The sequence below is a fragment of the Denticeps clupeoides genome, chromosome 3 (genome assembly GCF_900700375.1).
Source record: "Denticeps clupeoides chromosome 3, fDenClu1.1, whole genome shotgun sequence".
Classification (NCBI taxonomy): domain Eukaryota; kingdom Metazoa; phylum Chordata; class Actinopteri; order Clupeiformes; family Denticipitidae; genus Denticeps; species Denticeps clupeoides.
The window spans coordinates 11836441-11859081 of record NC_041709.1 but is presented as its reverse complement, the minus strand read 5'-3'; the positions used below and the strand labels follow the sequence as shown (position 1 = coordinate 11859081).

The 22641-nt window shown below is 41.5% G+C and overlaps 2 protein-coding genes across 4 annotated transcripts; both read left to right on the top strand.

Moving 5' to 3' along the window:
- The first annotated feature begins 2140 nt into the window (after positions 1-2140).
- On the top strand, positions 2141-5333 carry sec14l7 (SEC14-like lipid binding 7). The gene is made up of 12 exons (XM_028974912.1): positions 2141-2197; positions 2353-2428; positions 2890-2933; positions 3179-3241; positions 3663-3851; positions 3947-4042; positions 4167-4227; positions 4350-4433; positions 4540-4646; positions 4739-4878; positions 4967-5136; positions 5251-5333. The coding sequence occupies exons 1-12, from the start codon at positions 2144-2146 to the stop codon at positions 5331-5333; spliced, it is 1167 nt and encodes a 388-aa protein (XP_028830745.1). The 5' UTR covers positions 2141-2143.
- A 1083-nt stretch (positions 5334-6416) lies between these two features.
- Positions 6417-20442, top strand: LOC114786034 (metal transporter CNNM4-like). Of its 3 annotated transcripts, XM_028972797.1 has the most exons (8): positions 6620-8161; positions 9888-10031; positions 10217-10351; positions 11167-11336; positions 14387-14483; positions 15764-15853; positions 17968-18143; positions 18272-20442. In XM_028972797.1, the coding sequence occupies exons 1-8, from the start codon at positions 6784-6786 to the stop codon at positions 18632-18634; spliced, it is 2553 nt and encodes an 850-aa protein (XP_028828630.1). In that variant the 5' UTR covers positions 6620-6783; the 3' UTR covers positions 18635-20442. The 3 variants fall into 3 exon arrangements, 2 of the variants coding, with proteins under 2 accessions (XP_028828630.1, XP_028828631.1); XR_003749156.1 differs by lacking the exon at positions 18272-20442 and having other exon boundaries at positions 6417-8161; positions 15227-15853; positions 17968-18024; XM_028972798.1 differs by lacking the exon at positions 15764-15853 and having other exon boundaries at positions 6621-8161.
- The last annotated feature ends 2199 nt before the right edge of the window (positions 20443-22641 follow it).

The following is a 22641-nucleotide window of genomic DNA, read 5'->3' as shown; positions in this document are numbered from 1 at the left end:
CTGTAGAAGAGACTCTACAGAGAGTAAGGGGTCTTCCCTTTTCTTCTCATGCCTTATTTCCACTTCATTTGGTGGCTTTGTACCCACACTACTGCCTCTTTTTAGCCTTGCAGTAGTTCCTTTGCTGTCTGTAACACAGTCTGTAAAAACCAAATGTCACTCATTTCCATAATCCATGTTACAATTGTGTCAAAAAAGATTCATACTTTCTATGACTAGATACACAATGTAGGGTGATAGAACCATAACTTTTTATGATGTTCCACCACACACCGGTATTACAGTGTTTACTGCTGCAGAGTGTAAGCATCCTATTCAATCATAAACCTCACCACAATTGCAACATTAACTTCAAACTCAGGATGCTGCATTTATAGGACGCGCCTGGGTCTGGATTTAGTCAATCTTTACGTTCTGTCAATTTCATATTCATGAGTGGAACCCAGTCATATGTAATGAAGTATGATGCATCATGGAGTGTAATGAAATTTGTCTCATTCAGCCCCACACACAACAAGTTAAAGTGAAGTGATTGTCATTGTGATACACAGCACAGCACACACCCATCACCCTTGGTAGTGGGTAGCCCGGGGACCAGCTACAATTTCAATCTAAAGAGTATGAAGTGCTCATTAAATGAAATGTTTTATCTCTTGGTTTACTCTTGTTGTTATGTAGCCTTATCAGATGCTTTATCAAGTTCATTTATATGATGGAGGTCATTTGGTGGGGTTGAGATTGATTTTTTCCCCCGTCCTTTACTGCTTCTCTTGGGTCATAATTCATTTTACATCAGCCCACAACCATCATACCCTGCATTACACTGATTTATATACAAACACGGGCTTCTAACCTCACATTCACAAAAATGACATAAATTAACATTTAAAGAATGCACTTTACTTATAGGTGGATTTTTTTTAACCTAGGGTCCAGGAGCAGCTAGCCATTGCTTTGATCAGGCCACTTTGAATAAACAAAAGATCTACTCTTACATAATCAGTGAAAGCACTTTGATCATAACATGACTGTTAAGAATAAAGTTATCTCAGCTGAGCTTGTCAGAAACGCATTTGGCTGCATGCCTGAGGGACACTACTGGCAAGTGATCTTCGACTCCTGGCTATCAGTAGATTGATTGCTGAGCTGTATTGTCTCACTTTTCCCATTGTGTGTGTGTAGGTGGGATAATCTTCAGCTGCAACACAATAGTTGGTGACTTCTTTCAAATAATGAAACACATGGGTTTAGTTGTGGTTGTGAAATTTGCATTTTCTTTTTGTGGATGGATGAGACAAATTGCAGAAGTTTAACCATAGTTTTGTTCATGCATTTGCCCTTTCAGTGTTTCATACTGACACAAATGATCACAAAAATGGTCAATTACCATAGTTATTTAGAAACAGTGGTGATCTAATCTAAACCAATTTGTGATATGTTCTCGATATGTGCCTTGAAAAAATATTTGTCATTTCTTATTTGTTGAAACTGCCCTATATGCCATGTATAAGGATTTTGCTGTACAAAGCTGATCATTAATAAGAGGTAACCCAGCCGACCTACTGGGATCACATCTGGCCAGCTGTTGCATAGGTCATTATTTAGGTTGGACAGCAGTAGCTCCTGCATTAAGCCTTGTTGCGTAACAAGCAATAATAATATGATTGTATCACCATAGTACAGTCTGCGTCCAAATATACTGGTTACCAACAAATCCAGTTCAGCCGGTTGTTTTTTCCCTCCCCTACTCACACACCTGCATCGATAGAAACATGGTGTTATTGTAATATTATATGTCTGTGCATGATAAACAAATTCTGTGTGGCCAGTCTTCACCATGTACTCATCCTTCTCATTATTAATACCCTGCTTCTCAGTCACAGACACACTGAAGTTTAGGGTGCATTGACAGAGATACAAAAAAACTGTAAGTGCAACAAAGAAAAAAAAGTAGAACAGAAGTTCAGATCGCGAAAATAGTTAGGAGACATAAAGGTCTTTTTCTTAAGATCTCACTTTTCCCCAGAGACTGAAGAGAGGCATTGGTTAAGCAGTAGATAAGCAGCTCCCTCCCCTATATATTACATGTGACCAGAGACACTGGAGGGGGCATTAGTTCACCTGAGGAGCAGCAGCAGCAAGCATGAGCGGCCGTGTGGGAGACCTTAGCCCGAAGCAGACAGACATTCTGCTACAGGTGAATAAAGTCAAAATCAAGACGCAAAATGTCTTCATTTAAAAAGAAAAAAAAAAACATTCGGATTAATGCTATTATTTCATTATTTAGCTACTGGAATGTTTTAACCTGCATTTTGGAACATATTTAATGTCTGATTGTCATTTCTGTTATAGTTTCGGGACAAAATTCAGGACATTCTTCCCAAACTCCCTGCTCAAAGTGACCATTACTTGCTTCGATGGCTGAGAGGTGAGAAGGAATAAGATTATTTTAGTTACCAGTTAAGGAAGATGTATGAGAATTAAAATATGCAACCGTGAAGAAGAAGCCTATTATTTACACAAGGTAGAGATAAAGAAATCTCCAGAAGAACAGAGTATAGGCAATCAAAAGCAAAGCAAAATGTCCTACCTTGATTTATTAACCCTAAATGTGTTGAAATTCAGTTGCATTCAAATATGGGCCCAGTTAGACTAATGATGATGTACAGTGAGCAAGCAATATTTGATTTTAAAAAGGCTTTTTTTTTTAATCGTTAAAGCATGTTGACATTTTGGTTCAAAGTTCAGCCACTGTCATTTTCTGTTTCTACCAATATTTGAACAGTCTTTAACCTGTTGCTTTCTTGCGAAATGTCAATTCTAAACCCTCTAAGTTCTTAATTCTTCCTTATGTGTCTCATTGATGTGATTTCATTAAAAATTGCACAGCAAGGAACTTCAATGTGGAGAAATCTGAAGCAATGATAAGAAAGGTGACAACGCTTTTTCATCAACTGTGCATCCAACTGCTGATATAGATACACAAGTAGATATGAGCATGTTTTTATATATACGCTTAGCAGAAATTGGCCTTTGAACAAAATGATACTTTGGTGAGGAATGCAGTTGTTTCCTCTTTGTAAATAAAGGCATAAAAAGTTACTTTTTCATATTACATTGTATTGGCTGAATTTCATTATTTGCTACAAAACTGAAGAATATGATGATTATTTTTTAGCATTTCGAGTTCAGGAAACATGTGAAAGCAGACACAATTGTTGATGACTGGCAACCACCAGAGGTAAAAAGGCTTTTTTTTTTGTTTATGCCAGTTATGTATTAAATATGATTTATGGTAGTAGCCTGGTGGTAGTAGCCTGGTGGTAGTAGCCTAGTGGGTAACACACTCGCCTATGAACCAGAAGACCCGGGTTCGAATCCCACTTACTGCCATTGTGTCCCTGAGCAAGACACTTAACCCTAAGTTGCTCCAGGGAGACTGTCCCTGTAACTACTGATTGTAAGTCGCTCTGGATAAGGGCGTCTGATAAATGCTGTAAATGTAAATGTAAATGTAAATTACTGAAAACTCATTTGATTGTTTCAATATTCACAAGGCACTCAGCAGACAGGGCATCAGACTTATATATAATTTTGAAAAGCATTTCTTCAGCTGTAAATGCCATCAAAGCTCCAAATTTAATATTTTCTGGTGTTTTCAGGTGATTGAGAAATTTGTCTCTGGAGGGATGTGTGGCTATGACAAGGAAGGGAGTCCTGTCTGGTATGATGTTATTGGCCCTCTAGACCCAAAGGGCCTTCTAATGTCTGCCACCAAGCAGGACTTCATTAAAACAAAAGTAAAGCACATTGAGATGCTGCAGAGGGAGTGTATACTTCAGTCTGAAAAGGTATATTACTTTATTGCCAGTACCCCATTAATATGATCAAACCATGATGGACATGTAAGGTGATGGAGGTTGTGATTTGTCTTTTGTCTTGGAAGCTTGGAAAAAATGTGGAATCTGTGACCTTAATCTATGACTGTGAGGACCTTGGACTGAAGCACCTCTGGAAGCCTGCTATTGAGACCTATGGAGATGTAGGAGCATGCTTTAATATAATTGTGTCATGTACTAGTAGGTTTTCATGCTGTATGACTGTATGGCTCATATAAAAATAGTATTTTAATAGACAGTATTCACTCATGTTTTCCTGCTTTCTAGATTCTCACCATGTATGAGAACAACTACCCTGAAGGTCTCAAAAGGGTGTGTCTTATTAAAGGTGTGTACTTATTCAGTTGTTGGTTTGTATCAGAACATGTTTGTATATTGATGCAAAGCTTCATTGCCAGCCTCGCACTCTACGGTTCACTCTTGATCAGTCATCTTCTTACATTTTCACAGCACCAAAACTCTTTCCTATTGCATACAACCTTATCAAACACTTCTTGTGTGAGGAGACACGAAGAAAAATCATGGTATTAGGAGGTAAATAGATGTTTAAACAGCACCATTGTGTCCGATAAAGTATTCAGTAGAAGATATTTTCATTTAAGATTTGTTCTGTTCGCCTGTGTTTTGTGTGTGGGTGAAGGCAACTGGAAGGATGTGTTGCAGGAGTACATTGACCCGAAGCAGCTTCCTGTAGCCTATGGAGGCCAGCTGACTGACCCAGATGGGGACCCGATGTGTAAGACCATGGTTAGTCCTTGGTTAGGACTGAAGAAAACTCTTTCTGGACACGCTTAATTGGACACTTTTATGTGAGAATATTAATTGAATCTTCATTGCAGATCAACTATGGTGGTGTTGTGCCAAGGTCTTACTACATTCAGGAATCTATCAAAGTGGAGTATGAAAAATCTGTCACCATTGGCCGTGGATCATCACACCACGTGGAACTTGAGGTCTTGTTCCCAGGCAGTGTACTACGGTGTGTGTGATATTCCAACATATTCCTGTGCTTCATGATGAGCATACCTGCTGCTTTTGTCTTGACCCACACATTTTCTTCTGTCCAGATGGCAGTTTGCCAGTGATGGGGCTGATATTGGATTTGGGGTTTTTATGAAGACAAAGGGCAAGGAGAAGCAGAAGGCAGCTGACATGGTGGAGATGTTGCCCAGTGAACGGTACAATGCTCATCTGGTGCCGGAAGATGGGACTTTCACTTGTACAGAAGTTGGATTTTGTGAGTGTGACTAAAGTCTGTCTCTCTGCCCATCACTGCCCGACACTTTTATTTAAGAACAGACATGAACAAAAGTGAAAAAATCAATTCTATATGCTCTCTCTATCTTTCCAGATGTTCTGCGCTTTGACAATACATACAGTATGTTTCAGTCCAAGAAGGTCAGTTTTACTGTAGAGGTGCTGAATCAAGAGTGAGCTGTACACCCAAAGGAGAAGGAGCCAGAGATTGAGCAAGACTAACCACTCACCAAGCAATAATATAATACTGAGGATCACAAAGTAAATTGTACTCTGAATTTTCTCTGAATCAATGGGAAACTGGAGTGTAATATTTTTTTCTGCTTAATGTGTTCTTTGAGATGCATTAAGATGTTATTAATTGAATATACCTTTGTGCTCAATGTACTTTAAACAGCTTCCATTCTGTGCAAAAAATCTGTCATCATAGTTTTATCAGTTTGAAATATAAACATTTACAATTTGTCTGTTTTCAAAATCATAATCTCAATCTGTTTTTAGTTGAACCTGCCTGAATAATTTCCCTTTTCTAATCTAGGATGACTTCTTGGGGGAGTTGGGAGCACGATGCTGTAGAATAAAATGTCTGCTTGGATTTTCGTTGTTTCACACATTGTGTGATTATATTTCACCTGAATTAAAAAAAAGAATGCCCATGATGCAGGTGCCTTCCAGACAGTGAGACTATCGCCTTTTGTCCACTAGGGGACGTCAACGCACATGTACAGTTCCATATCTTTTCACTGTGAGATTTTATGGGTGTATAAAGTTTATTGCGGATGCGGATTCTTAGAAGATCTACAAAACTCAAAACCCTACTTTGAAAAATTATTTATTCGCACACTGCTGATGCACGTGGATTTAGCCAGCTTTATTGTGCCTATAATCAGCGCAAGTTTTTTCCGCAGTACTAAGATCATTCAACAGGGTTTTATAATTATCAGCAATGTTTTTAAAGAGACACATTTAGGTCAACGAACACAGAATTCCATTGGAATTCTGATAAAGTTCCTCTCTGCACGTCATTTGATTCATTTAATTTCTTTTTCATGCAAACGAGGACATGTCTGATTGACATTGTGTGCAAATTAATAATAACAACAATAATAAGCTTTTGACAGCAGTCTTCGGCTTGTAAGGCGACACTCCCGAGGTTACAGTGGGCGCGTTGGGGTGAGAGGCGGGATGCCGGACGCTGCACTGACGCTGTTTTCGCGGAGATGCCGACAGGAGGTTGGACCGAACTTGCTGCAGGCGCCGTTTTACGTAACATTATGGCGGGGAAGCATCGGGCCACAAGTCCCGATTTCTGCGCGTTTCTTTAATGGTTTTTCAACAGTTGTGCTGCATTGCAGCAACGAAGATGAGGCCGGCGACCTTGCCCAAGGACTCCATGTCATTGTTGCTACTATTTTATCTTTGTGATTCCGTCTTGTTCGAGTGTATGGAGTACAACAGTTGGCCCCGTTTGCAGTATTTCTGTTTTTGTCTCTCGTAGCGTCTCTCAGCCGCCGCTCTATTTGTCCGCGGCTCCGGTGGGTGTTGCAAAATCGATATGTTAATGAGGGGGCGGGCACCCGGAGATGGGCAGTGACGTCACCTCCCGCCCGCGCTGAGTGAAACAAACATGGCGACAGAATGGAGCGGGCAGGGGTACAAGCTAACTTTGATGGTGTCCCTCTGGGGCGCGGTGGTTGGACTGACCCTCACAGGCCCGGGCGGCAGCCGCATCCTGGGCATGAGGCTGGAGAGGAGCGACAAGGCGGCCACGACCGCGGAGGACGGGGTAATTCAGGTGACGGAAGAGAGCAGCGTCCAGCTCAGGTTTTACGGCGTGCAGCTCAACTCCGACGCCTCGTCACAGATCCGCTTCACGGAGCACGAGGAAGGGCCGGTGCGCGGCGGCGAGCCGAACGCGACCTGCTCGGAGTTCACCAAAGACGTCGGCGTCGGTAGCTACATGAATGTCAGCAGCGGGGCCACGTCCGGCGTGGTCGCCGTGGACGTCAAGCCGCTCCGCAAGAGCGAGCGGGAGAAGGAGTACCGGCTGTGCGTGAGGACCGGCGGGCCGGACGGCGGGTGGCATCTGCTGGGCGACAGTGACGGCAAGCTGCGCGTGGTGGAGGAGAAGGCGTCGCTGCTGCCCCTGTGGCTGCAGGTCATCCTGGTGTGCAGCCTGCTGGTTCTCTCCGGCATGTTCAGCGGCTTGAACCTGGGCCTGATGGCGCTGGACCCCATGGAGCTGCGCATAGTGCAGAACTGCGGCACCGACAAGGAGAAGCAGTACGCGCGCAAGATCGAGCCCATCCGGCGCAAGGGGAACTACCTGCTCTGCTCACTGCTGCTCGGCAACGTCCTGGTCAACACCACCCTCACCATTTTGCTGGACGACCTGATCGGCTCTGGCCTGGGTGCCGTGGTCGCCTCCACTGTGGGCATCGTCATCTTCGGCGAGATCGTCCCGCAGGCGCTGTGCTCTCGGCACGGGCTCGCGGTGGGCGCGAACACCAGCGTGCTGACCAAGTTCTTCATGCTGCTCACCTTCCCCCTGTCGTTCCCTATCAGCAAGCTGCTCGACTTCGTGCTGGGCCAGGAAATTGGAACCGTCTACAACCGAGAGAAGCTGGTGGAGATGCTGAAGGTGACTGAGCCGTACAACGACCTCCTCAAGGAGGAGCTGAACATGATCCAGGGCGCACTAGAGCTCCGGACCAAGACCGTGGAGGACATCATGACCCCCCTGAGCAACTGTTTCATGATCCACACGGATGCCATCCTGGACTTCAACACCATGTCAGAGGTCATGGAGAGTGGCTACACTCGCATACCCGTCTACGATGAAGACCGGACCAACATCGTGGACATACTTTACGTCAAGGACCTGGCCTTCGTTGATCCAGACGACTGCACCACGCTGAAAACGGTCACCAAGTTCTACAACCACCCTGTCCACTTTGTCTTCCATGACACCAAGTTGGACGCCATGCTGGAAGAGTTCAAGAAAGGTGAGTGGGGATGAGGGCGGGAATGTCAGGGATGGCCAACACTCGCCACTGGTGGTTAAATAAAATGTTTTCTCCTATACGTTTTTCGATGGTGTAAGTCATAAGAAAGCACGTTGTACGTGTTTGTTTTTTTGTTTTTTTTTAGGTATTTCTTCAATTCCTGTACCGGATGGTAACACCATGACTGTAGCACAGGATGCAATTAGAAAAAACAAGATTATACAGGAACAAAGGCCCTTTGGCATTGTCATTTGGTCTTTGGCATTGTCACCGGAATGTTGCTGTTTTCGCTACCACTCTGTCCACAGAGTGACCGTGTCCTGTTGTAAATGGGCTTGTGACCATTTTAGCTCTGCCTGTCACTCAGTACCACACACACACACACACACACACACACACACACACACACATACATACTTCACACTCTGTACTTGCTGCTTGTGTGTTATCTAACAGTGGTCCGTGCACACAACATACACTGTATTGATAAATGGATTTGCTGACTCTGAATGCATTTTGCACACAGGCCACGCTGGGCAAGTTTATGTGCCCCTTTTTTTTTTTTTTTTTTACAAAAAGATTTGTGGGCATGATGACAGTGCTTCTACTCTACAGACTTAATCAGTTTCATTCCAAAGGCACAGGATCTGCAATTAATGCACTTGGCTCAATTTTTACTGCTCTTTTTACCACAACCTTCAAACAAATGAATAAAAATGCCTTTATATAGGTTTACTGCATTATTACTATATCTGCATAATGTGATTATTATCACTTTCAGAGGATTTCACAGCCAACCACGCTCCTTATGTTTTGTCCCTCGGTAGAAAGCGTCTCCAGTGGTTGTCTTTTGGCATATCTGTATGTGCAGGTGCTTTAGTATATTTGTAGAGTGGCCAACTAACAAATTCACTCCCTCAGTCAATTTCCATAATATAATAAAATCATTTTGTGGAGCTGAATAGAAAGCATTCCTTTCTCCATTGTTTGTCCAAAAGCTTGGTCAGTGTTGTGCAGTGCCGCAGAGTTTATGCGTTTATGCGGGTGGACGATGAGCCTTAGAGAACCGCTCTCTGGCCTGACGCTGGCAAGCGTTCAGTGGGAGGAGAGCCCTGACACAGCAGAGCAGGGCAGCAGCCTGCTCCGCACCACTCTGCTCCACTCCAGGTTTTCTCCATGTCATCTTCTAATACAACCAGCCAGTCTCTCGCTCTCCGCTCTGCCCCTGCTTGGTGTTTGTGAGTGGACCCTTCTGTCATGTTTCATATTCTGCTCCCTTTAAAGATGATGTCACATTCTCAGGTTCTCTGGAACGTTTTTTACGATGTAGAACCGGAAGAACTCTATTGTGCTGTGGTTAATGGACTAACAAAACAAACAGTATTTTCCGCATTTTAATTTTTAAAATGTTTGGAGGTAGAACAGAACTTTGTAAAAACTTTGGATTAAATGGGAAATTTATGCTACTGCAATACTGTTTATGGCCAAGTGGACACAGTGAAATTACATTGTAAATGTAACTAGTTTAAAGGCAGTGATGAGAAAGTGATTTTAATAATAATTATAATTAAATAAATTGCATGATAACATTAATATATTAAAATAAAACGTTAATGAAGTTAATTGGAAAGACTCTTTATACCTATCATAAACGTTATGAAGTTATGATTATTTGCCTGCATGGTTTTTATAAGCAGATGGTCTGTAACTTCACTTTCTCTCTCAGGCAAATCTCACCTGGCCATCGTCCAGAAGGTGAACAATGAGGGTGAAGGCGATCCCTTCTACGAGGTTCTGGGCTTGGTCACACTAGAGGACGTTATTGAGGAGATCATTAAGTCTGAGATCCTGGACGAGTCTGACCTTTACAGTGAGTTGACATGGCAACACAGGAGTCTGTTTCATTAACCTTTGTTATTTACCCAGCCTTTTCTCTAGTCCTTTCTGCAGAAGACGTTGACTAATAACTGATCCAACCCATGACTGCCATTTGAAATAATACTTTAATTACATTTTGAACATCTTTCATGGTTTCTTTTTATATTATTGCCCTAGCCGACAATCGCAACAGGAAGAAAGTAGATCCCAACAAGAACAAGCGGGACTTCTCAGCCTTTAAGCATGAGAGTGAATCCAGGGTGAAGATCTCACCTCAGCTGATGTTGGCAGCTCATCGCTTTCTGGCCACAGGTAATCTTGAGAGAAATCTACTGTAGAGAGAATGCTGGAAAACTACAAGTAACAAAGCAACTTTGTCTGAAATTTTGCAATGACATTGAATTCAGTATTACAGAAAAGAGGTCTCACAGAAGAGAACTGCTAGTGAATCAGCTGGAATTCAGTACCTAGACTTAAAATCACTTAAGAGACTGTTGACTGAGGGAGAGAGATATGTTCTTAATAGTAAAAAAAAAGATGCTGGAGAATAGTGTGAACTATGTTTAACACAAATGAAAAGTGTATGTGGGTAAACATACATCTTACAGAAGATAAAGACTAATATTGCAGCTTTTTGTCATTAAGTAGGGTGTTAGTAGCCTAGTTGGTAACACACTCGCCTATGAACCAGAAGACCCGGGTTCGAATCCCACTTACTACCATTGTGTCCCTGAGCAAGACACTTAACCCTAAGATGCTCCAGGGGGGACTGTCCCTGTAACTACTGATTGTAAGTCGCTCTGGATAAGGGCGTCTGATAAATGCTGTAAATGTAAGTTTTTTGCTATCTGTGTTTTTTTTTTTTTTTTTTCATTAATATTTTAATGTTTACTAGTTATTACTGATTAGGTCTGCTCAATCATATTAATCATATTAGTTAATACCATTTTTTTGCTGCAACTGCATTACAGTTTAAGATCATAAAGCTTATTAACTGTTTTTAAAACAGATCATAAAGCTTATTAACAGGTTATTATCATGGAATTGATTGTTCATTATTGTCTCTCCATATGATAGTCCTAATGAGAATTGTGAGTACTTCTCTTTGTTCTTCTCTCCCGGCTCAGAGGTGAGTCTCTTTAGCCCACTGCAGATCTCAGACAAAGTCTTACTCCGAATCCTCAAACACCCAGACGTCATCCAGGAGATCAAGTTCAACGAGAGTGACAAGCGTGCGTCACAGCACTTCCTGTACCAGCGGGGAAAACCGGTCGATCACTTTGTGCTCATCCTGCAGGTAGGCATGACAGTTAGACTGCATGGCAGAGTGCAGCGCACTCTACAATGAGCAATCATGCCTCGTTTTATTGCATCTTGAATTTTGAAGCTTGATGCTTGAGTTCTGTGTAAAGCCACTGTTCATAAATTTTGTATATTTAGAGATACGAGATCCTTTTGATTATGTGATTTATATTTTAAGAATTATACAAATTTGTGTTTATTATTTTATTAATTTAAGGACCTTGGGCTTTGTGCTGCATGAACTACTCCCTGCTGCACCCAATCCAGTGTCTTTATTGCCACTGAAAAAGCATGGGTGTCCTTTATGTTGGCCATGGATAGGGCAAGAGTTACGTTGCACGGGGAGGGCACTGCATCTCCCTCACAGTGGGTCTGACCTCAGTGGGGGGTGAAAGGCCCAGCTGCATCCGACATGCCTGCCCTTCTCTAATTGATCCCTCTTACATAAGGTCCAGAGCCTGCAGACTGCCAATGAACTGCTCATCAGAGTGATAATCCTGCTCTTTCCATCACTCTCACACACACACACACACACACACACACACACACACACACACAGACCAGTCTGAACTTTGTGCTTCTTACTCACAGGATCACACAGTTGGTTGCAGCACAGCAACACAAGTCAGTGTGTGATTCATTGTTATGTCAGTACACACTCACCCACACACATACACACTTAAATCAATAAATAAAAACATGCATCACTGATTCTTGTGCACAGAGCAGGTCAGTTGTCGGCAGAGAAACAGCCATATTATCAGATTGCCATAGATTAACATTGTCATGGTAGCAGTGGCCCCAACAAGGGCAGTGAGCCTGAATGAGACAAAAGCCCATGGAATCAGCAAATCACATCATGGATTAACCCTCTCTGCACCACTACATTGGCTGAGCATCCCCAGGGTTGCACCGCATTGTGCCTGACCAGAAGCCATCGTGATGAGTCTCTCCAAGGGGAACAGTCATTTCCGCTTGTTACATCATATTTGGCCAAAACCATATGTCTCTCAGGCAGAGTCCTAAAATCCCCTCCAATTATGTTACTGCCATCTGCTAATTTTTGTTTAGTGAAACCAACAGGAGATGAGACGTATTCATGTCCTGTTGGTTTCATGTTGAGTACGTTTGACGTACTCAAATGTACATTTTACGTTTTTTTACAATCAGGATTCAAATTTTGAGGATCTGTTTCCTGATTTGCACTGTAAATTTCCAAGTCACATTCCCATGTGTGTAGTGGGGATTTTTATGGTGGCGAGGTGCTGTTTTTATGAAAAATATTGCAAGGTGCTCATGCTAGCTATCCTACAATTGGAAATGGAAGGATGGTTCATAATATATTAATAAGTTAAGAGTTAACCAATACATTGGGATTTGTATCACATTACATTTTAAGAAATGAGTATGGCAATGCTAAAGGAAATTAGAAAATGTTTGTCGAGTGTTATACCATCCCCTCTTTTGAAAGAATTCATTTGCCAAACTCTTGTCCACATGTAACAGATAAAAAACAAAAGCATTCACAAGCCTTGGTGCTAGGTGGACAAGAATAGTGTGGGGTTGGCACTCCCAGATGTTTTACACTATTAATAACCCCTATGGTTTGTCACATTGTGTTGTAATAGGCCACCAGAATTGTGGAATGAGTGACGCTAGTTGCACGTCAGGGCAATGTGAAAACTGCATATCTGGTTGCGTTGTTGAGAGCAGTGGTGGAGCAGTACAAAGGGGAAATCATGAGTGCTGTGTTAGGCGTGCGCGAGGCAATAATTGATAACTGTTACTGCAGTAACAATGTTTTATCATAAGTATTCTGAATATAACATCAATAGTTGCATAACATGAATAAAATATGCAGCTTGTTTATCCCACTGTCATCAGTGTTCAGAAGATTACTTTAGAAATTAATGTGTTACAATTACAAGTTTAAAATGTAATCATAGTGTAAACATTTGATTAGTCCTGCTGTGTCTACCTCACTAATGATTGACTACTGCCAAACTCCTTTCAAAGCACAAAATTTAATATCATTATAATATAATAACACCCACCACAAGGTCAGACTTCAGGCCTCATTTTACTATTATTAAAAAAAAAACATTTTTAGAAAATCAACAAAAATGATGCATCTAATATTTAAAGTTCAAGAGCACTGAATAATGTGAGGAACTTGGTTTGTCTTCTGTTCTCCGTTCCAGTGTACCAGCCCCGATTCAGTGGCACCGAGTGCTGATAGGCTGACACAAATACCACTCCCACGATTCCGACATCACCACTATTATTAAACACATCGGCATGGTTTTGCATATAATATTACACATTTACCGGGTTACAATTACACATTATTTGTAATTTAATTGCATAACACCCAAACAATGACTGTCATACATTGTCACTCATACTTACATGCTCTGTGAACATGAATGTCATAAAATATTGCGTTCAAATGCGTTCAATGTTATTAAATCTAATAACAACTTTAAAACCTTTGAAGGTACTGTAGTTCAGTCTAGATTCCCTAACCCTATCATAAGGACATTTATTTATATAGAGCCATTCTCGAGCTCAAGGACACAAAGTGAAGCCCCACTTGTCACTCTGTAGTCCCTGCTGACGTGATTCTGTGTCATCCCAGTCCCCATCCTGAGGCTCCTCTCAGAACCGCTGTCAGCATGTTTTCATATGAAGATGCTGATAACAACAGTTTCGTTAACCTTGACTGTAATGCAGAGTCAGTGCTGTAACTTGAATTAGCCACTTATTAGCTGAAATAGTAGCGTAGTGGTTCATCAACCCTGTGTTCTTCCACAGGGACTGAAATGAACTTAGGCATTTAAAATATAAAGCCATAGCAGAAAGTTAATAGGTGGGAGCAGTGGTAATTATTTCCAGTCCAAAGACTGAAAAGCTACCATACCTTACCGTGATTGTTTAAAAGTAAGTACCTGCAATTTGGTCACAAGTAGCCTTCCAGTTTTTTTTTTTAGAAAATATTGCACATTCATTAAATGAAATCAAACTTAGATATGATTTCATTTACAGGGCCGGGTGGAGGTGGAAGCTGGAAATGAGAGCATGAAATTTGAGACGGGGCCCTTCTCCTACTATGGAGTGATGGCTCTGAGCAGTCCAGCTTTAGGTAAGTCACATATCTTAATATAAGCAGGTCCAGGTAAAAAAGGAAATATTCTGAAAAAAGCTGGCGAGAAGAGGTTCTCAGACTGGTTGTGGGGAAAATTGCATGTCCAGGGATAAAACGTGAACAATATTGATTGTGTAAACAATGAAGTATTATGGAGGTGCAGTCTGCCAATCTCCGTTGGTTGTTTTATCCACAAATCAGCTTGTAAAGAGTCTATCACTGAATATTTCCCGGCAGAGTGAGTATTAATAGGGGCGTTACAGATAAGAGCCGAGCCATGGGTGTGAGGAGTTGAATGAGACAGTGGGAAACATGATGCACGTCGCACGTTCTCATGTCGCACAAACATGGTGCATGAGAAACTGGATCCAGGAGAGATAAAGGGTCACCTTGAAGACTGTTGGCTGAAAACACTGTTCTGTCTTATTTTTAGAGTACAGGTAAACAGAAGAGCTGTTGAGAAACAACACAGTTACCTACTCTGTTATACAGTTATCCTTTGTGGTTGTATATTATGATGGCCAGTCACTGATTGACTCTGAGAAAGTCTTAAGTTATAAAACATTTTTTTTTTTAACAACTCATTCAGTGTATTTCTTGTTCAGTTTATTATTAGTTAGTATTTAATGTCTTAAGAGAAAAAACTATTTGTATTATTTTTATTTCTACTGTTATTATTATTTTGGAGGTATACCATAATGAATCTCTCTCTCTGTATAACCTGTACTGCCCACACCAAGGGTTTCCAGCCCAAGCCTCCAGCTCCTGTCATAATTACCTCTCAGTTTATGAACTGAATTTGGTGGAACTGGGAGAGAACTAAGCTGTGTGAAGGACTGCTGCCCTTGTGTTGGAGACACCTGGTCTGGACGGAAAACAGAGGATTAAGTGACTGGGATCTGATTCCTCACTTAAAGTGGTGGCAGTGAGCTTCCACCTAGTGGATTTAAGTAGCCATTTTATAAATTTGAAGTTCTTCTCTATTTCTCTCTCTGTCTCCGTCTGTGCATAGCCTATGTCACGTCAGTTTCTGCTCCATTCTACATGTTTCTTCAGTAACCGTCAGAGTAAAATGTCATCCTGTGTTGCTTGAATGTTACATTCAGTGTGTCTGTGAGCGACATTGAGACCCAGTAGCCATTTGTACAGGATGACGTGACTTTTGATGGGGAACCTTTGGTGCTCAAGAGTGTACTAAAGCAAATGTTGAGTTTAGTATTAAGCAGCTTTCTGTCTCTCCCTCTGCCTGTGTCACCCCCCCCTCTCCTCACCCCCAGCTGTCACCCCTCCTCTCTCTCCCTCTGTGGTGTCGCCTCGTCCGCACCGCCTTTCTCTTAAGAGGTTCTCTCTGTTCTCTCGGTTCCCAGGTAAATCTCTTGCATGTTTTCGGGGCTAACACTAGCATGGACAGCTAATGCTGTTGTTGCAGGGCCGGGTGGGGGAGGGCGTAGTATTAGTTCCAGTAGACGTCACTACTTCCCCCAAAATCCACCTCTCCCAAAGAGCCCTGGTTCAACAAACATTGCCCAGCTGAGCCGGAGCCACTGCTGACAGGCTGTCCGTCGAATGTTACTAATTCATTCATGGTCTGTCGGCAGGCTCAGGTTTGCCATAAAACTTTAAGCTTCAGTCTTGTCATCTGACAAGGTGCCGAAAGGCCAGGACAGAGGGGTGAAGGAGAAAAAACAGGAGAGGAGATGGGGCCTAATGGTTTGCTGACTGGGGCTCTTGAAATACTTGTAGGAGGCTCTTGTGTTTACTCAGGTCACAAGAGTCCTCCAGCACAACCTCTCATACCTCTTTACATTAACTCCCACACTCACTTACAGTCTGCCCTAATCAGCATCCACCTCTCAAAGGAACAAGGACATTTCGCACTGTTTGTGACAAAAACTTGTCAAGTATTTAAATGTTAAATATGTCAAACAAATGTAAATATTACACACACAAACAAATATATATTAGAGTTGTCAAAATTAAGCACTACTATTATCACAGTATGCAGCATTAGTGACCAATTGTTGTTTCTCGCTTGTGACCACTAGTTACATTGCATAAATGCTGTTTGGCTAATGCATTTAATGGATTAAAGATGGTGCTTACACTGCACTTGAGATATTCTGTCGTAAGCGATGCATTCACAATAATTGATTGACAGCCCATATATATATATATATATATATATATATATATATATATATATACACACACACACACACACACACACACACACACACACACACACACACACACACACACACACACACACACAGAGTATACATATTATGTGCACATATAAAGGATATGCATTAATCAATGTTTACAATAACAAACAAACACCTGACATGAAAAATACCAGACTTAAATGCATTGAATTGTTGATTGAGACTCATTGTAATATATACATTATAATTGTGTGTGTGTATAAATACACTTTACATTATGTAGCTAATCAGAAATTATCATCAAACCATATTAAAATGACCAGACCAAATGACCATAAAATTAGTTTTGCTACTAAACTACGCCTAGTGCTTCTTCAGTTGGCCTTGTTTTTTTTGTTTTTTTTTCTTTTTTTTTCTGAGCCTTACAGTCAAATTTCTTTACACCACCCAGCTTCTCAATGTCACTGGCATTACAAGAGCAGCAGCTATTTATGGCCTTGATACTGGCATTATTTGGGTGCTGCCTGGCATTGCAGCTGAATCATGTGTACACATGTACAGACTGGTATACAGAAATATTTGGGCTGATGTTCACATTGTGGATTTGTAGGGTTTTAATAGTTGTCTGTAATATAGCTAGTTCCATGAAAGTCAGTCAAGAATTGGTGTAATTAACCTTAATATCATACTTCTTGCTCTAGAATTGTGTAAAACTATACACAATGTAATCTGTAATGTTGTCATTTGAAGCTCATGTTATATTTTATTCTGATCTGTAGTAGCACAAACTAAGAATAGCAGTTGCATTGGCAAGATTGGTGTTGAATTTTGTTAATAAAATGAAATGTGTTCCAGTGCAACGGATTTAAAACCTAATTCCCTTACATTATAATGGCACATTGAGGGAGAATTGAAAGCCTAATATGTTACATGGCAAATTACAAATTCAGTTGCAAGCTCAAAGTTTGCACTATAGACAAGTCATGGTCATTCTTTCATGTGCACACTGCAGCTGACCCAGAGCATTCAGAAATGCTGTTAGCCATGTTCATCACACTAATCATCGTCAATCACCTCCATCAGTTCACTGAAACATCTGTCCAATTTGAATGGTCCCATCCATGCTTGTTTGTGTTTATTTTTCTGTTAATGGCGTAACCATCTCTGTTTGACTGTCTGTTGCGATGTTTGGGTGACTGGGTGTGAGAGAATGTGTGACCTTGTATTTTGCAACCTTGGTGTGTGTGTGTGTGTGTCTGTGAGAGAGACAGAATAAGTTTATTGCTGGTTTATGTGACTGTTGGTGTATATTTCAGAGTTCCGCTCACCATCCCACCTCAGTGGTCTCAATCGCTCAGCCTCCCTGAGCTGCACAGAACGCGTCGACTCCATGTCCATCAGTGGCAGCAACACGCAGCTCAACAGCACCCCCAACCCGCAGTATGTCCCCGACTTCAGTGTGCGAGCTCTGTCCGACCTGCAGTTTGTCAAGGTACACACACAATGTACAGAAAACCATTTTTTTAAAGCACATACACGGATATGTTGACACAGGTGTAGAATATTGTGAAATTTCACTCAATGGAAATTAGAAATAAAATCCTGGAATCAACTCCCCAGGTCACTCGCTCACAGTACCAAAATGGCCTCCTGGCATCCAAGCTGGACAGCACCCCACAGTCTCCAGAGAGCAGCCACACACGGCTGGATTATGCTGTGCTGCCCCCGCCCACCCCTCCATCCACGAAAGCTACCAGCAACACCTCCACAAGCAGCAATGCCAACAACAGCAGCTACCCCAACTCCAACACCACCAGCAAAACCAGCCACACCACTGGGCGCACAGAGAATGGCCCAGACGAGACCACCACGCTGCTCAATGACCAAAACTGTCTGTCCAGCTTCCGGGCTAACCACTCACACCCACATCCACATGCCCTCACGCACTTACACACTCACGCACACACAGAGAGCACCATCTGACGAGAGCTTTATGGCATCGCCTGGTGAGGACCAATTAATACCAAAAACACCTACACACTGTCCCCTCCACACACACCCGTGTCCCATTTTGACACTACAGCAATGCCCTCAGTCCTGTTGTTACTATGCTGGTAAGTCTTCCCTGGAAGAGCTGAAAAGATGGTCGCATGAATGGACCCCGAAGGGGTCAGGCCAGTTGTTTGATTCACTGAAGAGGTTGTGGTTGGGACCTTCATTTACTGATCATCACTGTGCCCCCTCCCTTTTCCAAAAATGCATGTACAGTATATACTATGTATGTACAAATGCCCTGTTTCACAGTAGCTTACGTGTGGCATGTTGCAAATATTAAGACTTGCACAGTTAGATATAAATATATATATTTAGAAATAGATATAAATAGATATTTCAACTTAATGTGCATTTTGATAACCTCATGCGATATACACTGTTCTGTGTATGTTGTAGCATAGGGAGCTTATATCTGCTCGGCCTGCAGCATGACTGCACTTAAGCCCTATTTGTATGTATGCTGGGGGTTATTAGTCCTGTTTTTGGAGGCCTACTTGAATATTTTCATTCTGAAATGAATTTCATCCTTGCTTACATCAATCAGTTGATGGTTATGAAAATAGTGGACTTTAAGCCTTTGGGTCAGGAAAGAGAGACCCCTTGTAGATCACAGTGGCTATGCCCACTTCATCCCAATATGTCTGTCTTTGACCTTTGATATGTAGCATTTTACTTTGACTTGTGTGTTATTGTCTGTTTTTTTCTGTTGTCCTAAATATGTGTGTTGTTGAAGTAATTCAAATTCAGAATTCAGTGACATCATTTTAAATGGTGTGTAAATTACATAGGACTGTGGTAGTCTTCCTCAGGTGGGCTCCACTGGATGTGAAAGCCAGTATCTGGCTGTGAAAGAAAAAGCTTGAATGATGCTGCAGTGGCTTCTCATTGGCTTTAAGTGCTGTATGCCCAACCTCCCGTTATGCAAAGGGCATTATGGTATTGTTTTAATATATATTTCTAGGCTTTATTTAAAATGTTCACTTCATCAATATTTGAGTTTCTGTTTAGTGAAGACTGATTGAAGTGTAGCGAAGAAAGAGCACTTCCTGTCACTACCTGGACACTCGCACACAGAAGTTGTAAAGTTGCCGCCTTTGGGTTTCTCTTGACAGGAAAACACTTACTGATCAAGGTACGGAGTGGTCATGCTGATAACTATGATAATACATAGTATGGGGTTAAAACTACATTCCTGAGTCGGTGAATTACTGTGGAACTTCAGATGCTTAGATGTAGTTTTGGCTGCGGATAGCAACAAAATAAACTTTTTTTTCTCTGGCAGAAAGTGCAATGTTTCCATTCGCCTGTTTTTGGATGCTTTGCTTCACTGTGTCCCACAGTGGCAACAAGAGCAGCAACTTTTCTATCCACTTTTAACATGGTCATAAAATCTTGCATGACCTTGGTTTGTCTTCTTCTGTTCATTCAGAATGTCATGCACACTTCCAAGGGTGTTACCCTGCAGCTATTAGTTACTATTGTGTTCAAAATGGTCTTTATCTTATAAGCTACACAGTTCGGTACGTGTCTGTTTTGGACTGTTCTCAGTTGTCTCCCATAACAAATCAGTATTCATCAGTAAATGTTGTACCTTTGAAGGTAAACAGTCTCAATGTTATCACTAGTACCTTATTTATTATTTGTTTCATTGTCTAATAATTCAATATTATTTATTTGGTTTATTTTGCATTTCCAAGGGCTTTAAAGTAAAAAGCAATAAAAATTATTTTAAGTTATGTTATTGTGGACTTTTTTTTATTTATGTATTTATTTTTTTATTTACCGTATTATTATATAAGTTATGGGAGTCAGTTTCATCAACTAGTGTATATCAGTAGCACTTTTTTTAATCCTGCACTCCCAAATTGTGACTGGTGGCTTTCTGTAATGGCTAACACACTTGCAGGCTGAAATTAATGAAATTCCATTCTCATGCAATTCAATAAGTTTCAAAACACTCAAACACTCTGGGGTCACACAGGAGGGCAGTTGTTGCTAGGCTTCTCCCTTCCCTGGTGTTCCTGGCTCAATACAACTGCAATGGGAGTTAAAGACTGTGCAAGTGCGCTCGCCGCCATCCAACCCATTTTACACTTTTCAGGATTCGCCTGTCACAGATTTGAGATTGTGTGTCTTTGATGTTGATCAGTGGAACACTAAAGGACACTGAGCCCATAGGTCAAATCAATTTGGACCAAACTAATTGTGTCTTCCATTTTTTTTTTGTCTCTAGTTATAGGTCCAGTTAATTTACCTTTGTGTTATCAGCACTGTATTTATTCAGCAAACTAATCAATTATCTACCAAGTATTACGTTCTGAAAAGACGTATGTACTAAAATGTTTTTTTTTTTTTTTTAAACCATGTATTTCCTTTTGTAAGGCATTTTTGTTTAATAGTATTGCACCATTCTCTGAATGGTGGATTTGACGTGTTCATTACTATGAAAATCACAGTCAGTTATTGCCTCTTGCAATAATTATGTGGTTTGTTATTGTAGTTTAACTATGGGGTAGGGCAAGTGTACTGTTCAATTGAAAGCAATGTGTAAATACTGTTTTATAAATGCTAAAAAAAAAAATACTATCAGATCAGAGACGAAGGACAATAAACCTGAGATATTTCTCTACTTGAATGTGCACTGTCATTTTTTGCTCTTTCCTTTCGATGATATGGGTTTATTGGAAGTTTATTGCACCTCCTGTTGGTTTCATCCCACCATCCAAAGGCAGGTAAATCAGGTGAATAAGCCCTCGGTGTGTAAAAGTGATACAAAGGACATGGTATACACCACGAAATTTGTCCTCTGCATTCAACCCATTGCCCTTTGTGAGAACTGGGCATTTATTGAAGGATTATTGTTTCAGGCTATTCCCAATACTAAAATAATGATTATTTTACATTGTGTGTGTGTCTTTATTTTAACAATGTAAGTCCTTTAGTCCTAGAAACATCATTTTAATAAATAAATAAATAAATATAAATTTTAATTCCATTTTTAGACAGCTCCCACGTTATTTCAACAATATTCTTAAAACCTAGAACCATGAGAACACTATTTGCAAAATCAGGACCTTATATATGGTTCAGGGATATTTTAGTCCGAAATGGTACGGATATTTAGGATATTTCATCCGAAACGGTATGAGGAACAAGGACGTGTCTCTGGCAGATGAACTGAACGCATTCTATGCTGGCTTCAAGGCTGCAGCTAAAGACGCTAGCGATGCTACAGCAGCAGACAGGAGGACTGCCAGGACCACGATCCACAGACAACGCCATCTCACATCTCCTCCATACTGCACTCACCCACCTGGACACTCGGAAGGGACATTATGTTAAAATGCTTTTCATTGACTACAGTTCAGCATTTAACACAATAATCATTTCCACACTCACCACCAAGCTGGAGCTCATCTCTCTGTCAGTGGATCTCCAACTTCCTAACCGGGAGACCACAGGCAGTAAGGATGGGTGGACATGTCTCAGCCTCCATCACCCTCAGCCCCCTGCTGTACTCTCTGTACACCCATGACTGTACAGCCACTACTAACTCCACCACCATCATCAAGTTTGCTGATGACACTGTCGTGGTGGGCCTGATCTCTGACAACGACGAGACGGCCTACCTGGAGGAGGTTGGAAATCTGGTGAACTGGTGCCAGAGGAACAATCTCCACCTGAACGTCAGCAAGACAAAGGAGTTAATAGTGGACTTCAGTACAAAGCAGGAGAGGACCTACCAGACCCCTGTCATCAACAGGAGCCCAGTGGAGAGAGTGGACAGCTTTTGATACCTCGGTGTTCACATCACGCAGGACCTGTCATGGTCCGGTCAAATCAACACCGTGGTGAATAAGGTCCAGCAGTGTCTCTACCACCTCAGACACCTGAGAGACTTTAGACTACCCTCCAAGGTGCTCAGGAACTTATAC

Excerpts from the sequence above, each read along its gene's own strand:
- sec14l7 (XM_028974912.1), top strand. The coding sequence starts at position 2,144 with ATGAGCGGCCGTGTGGGAGACCTTAGCCCGAAGCAGACAGACATTCTG. Across the intron at positions 2,198-2,352 it reads AGACAGACATTCTGCTACAG|TTTCGGGACAAAATTCAGGA; the intron begins GTGAATAAAGTC and ends TTTCTGTTATAG. Across the intron at positions 3,852-3,946 it reads GTATACTTCAGTCTGAAAAG|CTTGGAAAAAATGTGGAATC; the intron begins GTATATTACTTT and ends TTGTCTTGGAAG.
- LOC114786034 (XM_028972797.1), top strand. The coding sequence starts at position 6,784 with ATGGCGACAGAATGGAGCGGGCAGGGGTACAAGCTAACTTTGATGGTG. Across the intron at positions 10,352-11,166 it reads TCATCGCTTTCTGGCCACAG|AGGTGAGTCTCTTTAGCCCA; the intron begins GTAATCTTGAGA and ends CTCCCGGCTCAG. Across the intron at positions 11,337-14,386 it reads ACTTTGTGCTCATCCTGCAG|GGCCGGGTGGAGGTGGAAGC; the intron begins GTAGGCATGACA and ends TTTCATTTACAG.